At 28.9% G+C, this 8,463-nt stretch overlaps 3 protein-coding genes across 4 annotated transcripts in view; 2 read left to right on the top strand and 1 right to left on the bottom strand.

Moving 5' to 3' along the window:
* Positions 1–1,674, bottom strand: part of LOC106790505 — a 2,893-nt gene extending 1,219 nt beyond the window's left edge. The window contains exons 1-3 of the mRNA XM_014755461.1: positions 626–1,674; positions 226–332; positions 5–124 (exon numbers count right to left, since the gene is read on the bottom strand). Of these exons, the coding sequence (XP_014610947.1) occupies positions 5–124; positions 226–306 (201 nt within the window). The 5' untranslated portion in view covers positions 307–332; positions 626–1,674. The remainder of the gene's footprint in view (positions 1–4; positions 125–225; positions 333–625) is intronic.
* The window catches only part of LOC106790509 (UPF0193 protein EVG1 homolog), a 5,849-nt gene extending 1,825 nt beyond the window's left edge, over positions 1–4,024 (top strand). Inside the window, exons 2-6 of one of the 2 annotated variants that reach the window (XM_014755470.1) lie at positions 2,587–2,707; positions 3,014–3,141; positions 3,235–3,331; positions 3,407–3,547; positions 3,658–4,024. In XM_014755470.1, coding sequence (XP_014610956.1) covers positions 2,611–2,707; positions 3,014–3,141; positions 3,235–3,331; positions 3,407–3,547; positions 3,658–3,884 — 690 coding nt within the window. In that variant the 5' untranslated portion in view covers positions 2,587–2,610 and the 3' untranslated portion in view covers positions 3,885–4,024. The remainder of the gene's footprint in view (positions 1–2,586; positions 2,708–3,013; positions 3,142–3,234; positions 3,332–3,406; positions 3,548–3,657) is intronic. The other variant, XM_014755468.1, reaches the window with a different exon arrangement.
* Positions 4,025–4,383: 359 nt separating this feature from the next.
* Positions 4,384–8,463, top strand: part of LOC106790524 (sorting nexin-8-like) — a 14,143-nt gene continuing 10,063 nt past the window's right edge. Inside the window, exons 1-2 of the mRNA XM_014755499.1 lie at positions 4,384–4,681; positions 8,235–8,362. Coding sequence (XP_014610985.1) covers positions 4,657–4,681; positions 8,235–8,362 — 153 coding nt within the window. The 5' untranslated portion in view covers positions 4,384–4,656. The remainder of the gene's footprint in view (positions 4,682–8,234; positions 8,363–8,463) is intronic.

Below are 8,463 nucleotides of genomic sequence, written 5' to 3'. Positions count from 1 at the left end.
AGGATATATCCTCCAAAGCTTCCCTCTCGAGTGCATCCTCGGTATCTCTTGCCACCATTTCTTGAATTCCCATAGCATGTGCCAATGCCAGGACGAAAAAATCAATAATAAATCCGGACATGAACTAACGGAAGATATAATAATAATAATTAGAAATATTTTTATATGATATGATATATTTGATGGTTTTTATTGTTTCATTTTTTATTTAATAAGTTTACTCACCAATTCTATTATTGCAATTAATATGGTACCTTGACGAAGAGTGAAATAGCATAAACAATTTTTCAACAGTCCTACCTTCATCTTGACTCAATGAAGTTTATTCAATCCTATTAATAAAATAACATAGAGAGAATATAAAACATTATAATAATAATTATTATCATATATATTTTGAGATCATTTTTTTTATTGAAATTTGTATCGATGCGTATTTTTTATTTTTAAGATCACTCTATACTTTTATTTATTTTTATCCTAAAATATTCATAATAAAAATAGCAAGGGAAAAAGAGAAAAGTATATAATTATAAGAAAAAAAATAAAAAAAACAAAATTGTAAAAATCGCAAAACAAATGTTAAGATAGTAAAAAGTCAAATATGTATCGAAACGCAACTTACCCCTTAGAATAACTAGACGAAAATAATAATATTATTATATATATTCGAAAAAATATGAACTGTTAATAGTTGAACTTTCAATTTGGTTGCACGTTTCCACCAGGTAAAGGAGAATCAATAACTTTCCACTATATTCTGACACGATAACAAAACATTCGACGACTTGATGAAAACTCCGGGTACACTTTTTCAGACAACAAATTGAGAAAATATTGTTACGTTTGAATTGACGACAACGATGATAATGACAATGATGATGATGATGTTAACGATAATGATATAAAGATTTGTATTTCTTCGGATATGTTTCGTTTGAAATGAACGTTAGATTTCAACAAAGGGTTCATTGAGTTAGATTTTTTAACTGCGTGTTACTGATGCTGCTGTTATTGTTGCTGTTATTACTGCTGTTAACACCGATTAATGGAAAACGGAATTTTCTTTGGCTCGTCTGTAGGAGGGCGGCTGGGTTAGGTGGAAGGTGAAGGAGAGAAGGGTGGCCAGGAGTGTAACTAGAAAGTTTCCCTCATCCTTAGGGTAACAACTCCTCCTTGGCCCTCTGTATCTTTCTACTGATCATACTGATTCTATTACTGGTGGTGTTATTTTGCTTGCTTGCTTGTTCACTTGGTAGTCACTTGCTTGCTTGTTCACTTGCTTGTTCACTTGCTTGCTTGCCTGCTTGCTGATCTTTAAGCCTTTTCACGCGCAGACGCATCACAAACACTGCATCCTTCGAGAACTGCATTTCGTTACGATCGACCACAACCATTCATTCATTCTTCCTTTTATCTAAACGTATATAACATTTTAAAGTCTGATCGGGACAATTTCTTTTACGTATAACTCCGATCGTACATATCGATTTCTTTTCCTTTTCCTTTTCTTTTCTTTTTTTACAATATTTATTTTATAAATGTGAAATTACGAAACGATATTATTAATAGTTTTATGTTATTACTAGACGGGTAATTGGAGGAGTGACAAAATATTGTCATTGTATTTAGTATGGACAAAATTATGGAATATTAGAACGAACGAAATTGAATTGGACAGAATTTGAAATAAATATGTTAAATTTATAACCATTTTTTTGTTGTTATAGGAAAGAAATTTATTATTATGTTATATTTATAAGATGCGTTTATATATAATGTGGAATAAGTATTTCTATGATATACGCGAATTGGTTGAATTGTTTTTGAATTTAACATATGAAATTCTTTTTTCTTCTCGATCAAACTTACTTTTAATTAACAAAATACAAATAAAGATCTTGTTTTGTTGAGATTCGAAACTTTTTAACTCCCGGCCCGTACAATTTGTCTATTATGTGCTAAAAATATATTAATTATTATAGAAAATATAGCGTTTTCTTACTACAATAGTAAAAAATAATACGAAGCAAGCTATTTGCAATACTTTTTTCTTTTTGTACCAACGCATGCGTTTTACACAATTTTCTTTCAGTTTACGATATTAAAATTTGTCGTTATATATTTTGTGTACGCGTGATACGGGGATAATTTTTATTTATATTTATTCGTAGATAATTAAARCATCTTATCTTAATTTCGTTATGTAAATTGCATAGTAGTTTCTATTTAAAATCATCAAGATAACATGTATAATTTGTTTTTTTTTCAAATTATTGTTATTAACATTTGATTCACCGTGTATGAAGCTGATAAAATTTTAGAACTTATTKATATCGGGTATAAAATTTGATCGAAAAGTTAGTTCGATCAAGTTGAATCATCGTGGTTGGGTTGGGTTTCAAGGGCGGAAGGGGGGTTGATGTAGTCATAGAAACGTGACACGAGTTTATGTCATTCGTTCGATCTCAACTCGAAAAGATATAAATGTGATCGTACCGGTTTCTTTGATTCGTCATTTCGTTTTTAACGCGAATTCGTTTGATACATCTTCTATACGTTAGTGGAAATTAATTTTTCTATCAGTATATCCAAATTAAAAAATTCCAAATGGAACGAAATTATCAAAAGGTTGGCATTGGTGTTGGTGCATTTCATAATCCACCTAGAGCAAAATACAGCGAGGAAACGAAGAATTTAATCAAACGTGAGTCAATTAATCAATCAATCAATTATTTAATAAATTATATTAAATCGTTGCTTATATATCTCATAATTTYATATTACAATTGTTTAGTTAAATTAATTTTTTATTATCTATCAAAATTTTTTTTACAAAAGATATTTGACCGATAGTAACCTCTCGCGAATGGAAAGGATTAATAATCTTATTAATAATTAATCATTAATTATAATTAACTTCTATTTTTAATATCCTCATATATATATATATGTAAATATTGATCTTTATTTGAATAGTTTTGAATCCTTTAACAATTACTTTTGTCGTTAGTTTTGATGGAAGAATCGAAAGTAGGCATGAGTCAAAGAAAAATTATTCAAAAGGCCATTGACAAAGGAGAATCTCTTCCACCGCCCCATAAATCTATGGAGGATACAAAAAAATCTAAGGAACCTCAGGTAAACGTTTATGTATAAATCGTTAAATGATTTTTTTGTTGACATTTTAATTTCACACACGCACACACATCCATATACTGTGATTTATCGTAGGTGATATTTCCAAGTTTGTGGAAGAAACGTTCGCAGAGTATGATACTCGGTAGCGGTGCTTACGAAAGGGAACAATATCGTCGAACTGTGCCCTTACGTAAGATTTTTTTGAAATAATAAATGTTAAAAATTGATATAAATTGTGTAAGATTTTACATATTTGTGTTCGTAGCTAACAAGGAAAAACAGAAACGTCATTTGGCTTGTTTAATGGCTTACGGGAAAGAAATGCCGGAAACACCTCATGGACCAAAAATTCTTCACAAAGCAAAAAGAGAACCTCGATCTAATCAGGAAGATAACTTTGAATACGGTATAATTTGATTAATTTTTTTCTCTCCATATTTTAGTTTGTATTTGAAATCTTTTTTTTGTTTTGTTTTTCATAATAAATTCCTTTTGTCTTTTTTTTTTCTGTCATAGTTATCGAAGGAATTCGCGAGAGAATAGAATTTTTGAACGACATGGAATGCCTTGGTTTGGGTAAAAAATATCGACCTTTAATACAACAAGAGGTCGCTCAAAAGATTCGTTTTATAAACTCCATTGATAAGGAAAAATCTACGGAAGTATTAAAAGAATTAGAAAAATTTCAATTAGAAAGACCACCTCCTAGACCATTCCCTTTGGGAGATTTAGATGAAAGTTGAGATATAACTTTTATTATTTTTAGTATATATATATATTGTGCATATATTTATATTCAGACGATATTAGATTTATCGAAATGTAGGTAGTAATCCATGACGTAAAATGATATTTTTTAATATATCACAAATTTTCGATAGATTTTAACACTTGTATATATTTATCATAAATTAGAGTATAAGATATATTTAACGATGATAAATAATTATTTTATATACATAAGAATATTTTATAGCGTAAGAGACATGTATATATAATGAACAAAAAAATAATATATTTTTTAAGTATAGAAATTAAACCAATGACTCTTACAGTTGAATATAATAAAAAGTATTAGAGAAAATGGATGAAAAATAAAGTTTATAATATTCGAACTGGAATACTCGTGACCATATGATATACAAAACTGGCGCGTTGTAATTTGATTGGTCGATATAGTTCGTGCGCGCGCCGCAAGATTTCGCCTGAGTGGCGGGAGAAATAAGAACACTCGCGTCGCTTAAATTCGTATTGGTCCCCTCAGTTCAGCGCCATACGGCAATGGCGAACGGTGTTAATCGTTCTTATCATCATCGAGATCTCAATTATTCGAAATATTTAAAGCCGGGGGGGGTATTCGTGGAAGGCGACACGAGTGGTTGCGCGTATCAACGATTCACATGTACAAGTTAAAGGAATTCTAACCTAAATAATAAAAAGAAAAAAAAACGTGAGTAGGACATAGAGGAATCGTTTGCGATCGGCTTCCCGGATGATCTACCAGTGAGAGCCAACATGGCGTCAACCGATCTGTCGTTCGGTAAACGATGAATTTTTGTATCTTCTAAAGATTTTCTCTCCCTTTCTCTCTCTCTCTTTCTTTCTTTTTCTTTCTTTCTCATTACTTTTTTTTCGGATTCGAATTATTACATTAAATTGTTTTTTCTTTTTTTTTTTTGTAGGAATACTTTAAACACGCGCACTCGCAAAAATTTAATTTCCAACTAAATTATAAAACAATAATATGCGAACACAAATCTGTCAATAATTTGTCTCGTTTTTTCTTTTCTTTTTTTTTCCCCTTTAGATCGGCTTCACAAATAACTGAGATATAACATTATAATGTGTTTTCCGGTTTCTCCCCCCTCCCCCCCTCATCCCCTATGGAATTGTGCATAAAAAGATAAATAATAAATGAATGATTTAAACGTAGGAATTTAAATCCGTAATTAGAAATTACTGGAAAATGATACGGTCTCGGGTTAACGTAATTTACGTACGTTTGCGGAAGTTCGTTGAAAACTGGTTTAAAGTGGTCTATTAAATGTCATCAATTGGTCATTGTTGCTTAATCTTAATTCTTTCTTTTATTTTTCTCTGTCTCTCTCGCTTTAATTCTGTTCATTTTGAAATCTAGAAAAAATTTGACTTTAAAAGTTAGGTAATTTCGATGAATACATTTATGGCATTTATTGCGTGTCTGGTATTTACGTCAGGAATGGTCTTTTTTATTTTTCTTTTTTGACCATCGGAATAGTTACATTACTCGGAATTAGTTAAACGTTATCAATCGAGATTTCTTGGAATGTTAATAAACGTCACTTTAACATTTACGTTCAAGTACGTTAAATATTAATTAAATGAATATCATTTCAAATTTATCTAAACGTATGTTCGACAAATACGATCGTTTTGGGAATAATTTGATCAACCCTTAAAAAATAACAAGAATACAAATTTCAATAGCTTTTCTCCTAATAAATTCGTTCAAATTTTTATCATAGAAAAATTATACTTTGTCATAGTTTTACTCTGTTTTTTTGTTGTTGTTGTTGTTTCAATCAACTAATCGATTAAAATTACAAATTACAAATGATTGACTTAGGAAAAATAATTTTGGAAGTAACAAAGGTGGTGGGGGGGGGTTTCTTCTTCTTCGAACTTGATATTCATGAATGTGATCCGTTATAAAGAAACGTGAAAGTTATACGAATAACGGACTAAATTATAACGAGCCAAGTTAGATGAGAAAAAAAAATGTCGTAGAAAAAAAGAACTAACGGTTATTGTTTTTAATATCTCTCTCTTTCTCTCTCTCTCTCTCTCTCTCTCTCTCTTTCGAGATAAAAAAACACAAAATAAACTTAAAAAAGAAAATATATCATTTATCTCGAACGTCATGACCACTTGTTTCTATATTTGATATCACATTTTTTGTTACTTTTTCTTTTAATTATTAATGATAGTATATATTACGTTTTTCAAATGAACACACATGTATGATACCAACTTTTACTCGACAATTTATTAGAAATTTATATTCGATCCCGGAAAACGCGTTCGTAACAAATTATTATTAAAGAAAATAAGAAAAAAAAAAAAAAAGAAAAATAACATTCTGATTTACACGCATCATCGATAATTTCGCGTTCGTTTACTTTCACTCATATAAATGTGAAACACGGTTTCTATTACTGAATTATCTCGAAAATGTGTTTCAATTTAATTCGAGGGGTGGTGGAGGGGGGGGGTGAATATTAAAGAAATATTTGTAAAAAAGAAAAAAAAACCAATGTTGAAAGTTGTCGATGATTATCTTGGTTCTTGTATTAGACTTATTTGCATAAATATTTTTCATATAAATAAATTCACATTCGCGAATTGTGATCACGTGCGTGTATGTGTATCGTTCGATATTTTTTTTTGTTTTTGTTTTTTGTTTTTTTTTTTTTTACCACAAACTCTTTTCTCTTGGGATTTGTACAGTTGATGCGAAATAATAAATTGATGAAAATAAAGAAGAGAAAAGAAACAAAAAGAACGAATAAATTGATGATATAAACCAGAGTTTCTCAAACTTTCCCATTTGACGACGACCTCCTTTTTTATTCGAACAAATATTTTCGCGAGCCTATCTTATTTTTCTTCATTATCATAATCACATATACATATACTATCTACACACGTGTATGGTGATCCTTTTTTAAACTGGTTTTTCTTGAGGTAATATTCGATTCAATGTTAAGTTTCCACGAATTTTTTGTTTAAATAATTTTTTACTCAAATTTTATTCGTTCGTCGCGCAAGTTACACTTTAAAAAACAAAGTACTTTTCGTTATAAACAATTTAATCTAACGTTGTTTTACATATATTTACATCACTGCGTTATCTCGTATTTTACAGTTGTTACCACATACAACTATGTGTATCAACGATTTAATACTAATGCATTTATGAAAAAAAAAACCATATATATATAGATAATATAACATGATTTTTTCGATAAATTAAAATGTAAAAAGTAAAACAAAAAAGAACAACAATTATTCAGCTCAAAATTATGAATTATTTCATATTTGTTTAGCACGAATTAATGAAATAATAATATAAATGTATAAAAAGTAAGTTTTATTTTTTATTTTGTTAAAATATTGTCATACGTATCATCCGAGGTTTTTCAAAGTATGTGACCTTGAAGAATATATTATTAAAAAAATATTTCATTGAATTTTTATTCTAATACACGAGAGAGATATTTATATAAGATCGATACGATAAAGGATATAAACAATTTGTCGAGGTTGCATCTTATGGTGGTGGTCATGGAGAAAAAAACAGGTTTCCCAATGGCGCCTACGCCATTTATTGTCTTCCCATCGATTATTTGATCCTCATCGACCGGTTCTAACAAGTAAACAGCAGGACGAGGGACACTCGAGAACGATCTGTTTTCCTTTTAAATATATTCTTCTATTTTATATTTAAATACCATGAATAATTTTTAATTTCCCATACCACATACACACATACAAATACACGCATCAACAATTTTTCTTTTCTATATTTCGTTCGAATTCTTGAAAAAAATCAAATACAATTTCTCGTTTGTTTGAAATTAAATTGAAAAGTATTTTATTATTATTTTATTTTACAAAGTATATATATAAATATGTTTTTTTCACAAAGATTTAACAATAAAATTGAACCGATTATTTATTCAATTTATTATCTTATTTTTTTTCTTGTATAAAAGTAAAAATTCATAAAATTATCCATAAAACGTTCTCGTATCATTTATTATTTCAATATTTTTGTTTAAATGGTTTAATTCGAACGTAATTTGTGTATATTACCGATATCATTTTAATATTTTGTCTTTTAAATTATTATAATATACAATTTAACGAATATACCAACAACAATTCTTTAAGAAGAAACCTCATTTTCTTATCTTAAAAAAAAAAATTAAAATAAAATATATATATAAATTTGTTTATTGTTTTCGAAGAGAAATTGGACGAGAACATATTTTTATACATTGAAGTTTAATTTTGTTCTTATATTATTTTTTTTTTTTTTTAAACACGATTAGGTTCGATACCACCATTCTACAGAGAAGTTTACGAGAAGATCTGTTCACCGACATGTGGTAACGTCGAACGTGAAGTTTTTAAATCCCTTCTCGTGAAATCTCAACTGAGCAGCTCAATTCTCAGTCAGGTAAGCGAATAGTATATCGTCATTTCTACTTTCATTCTTTCTTTCTCTTCCTGACATTATTAGGAATTATCCAAGCTGCAAGAAAAAAAAAAAAAAAAAAA

This window comes from Polistes canadensis, unplaced genomic scaffold (genome assembly GCF_001313835.1).
Source record: "Polistes canadensis isolate GaletaPanama2010 unplaced genomic scaffold, ASM131383v1 scaffold_243, whole genome shotgun sequence".
NCBI classification, from domain to species: domain Eukaryota; kingdom Metazoa; phylum Arthropoda; class Insecta; order Hymenoptera; family Vespidae; genus Polistes; species Polistes canadensis.
The sequence above is the reverse complement of the archived record's forward strand: the minus strand, read 5'-3'. Positions and strand labels throughout refer to the sequence as shown.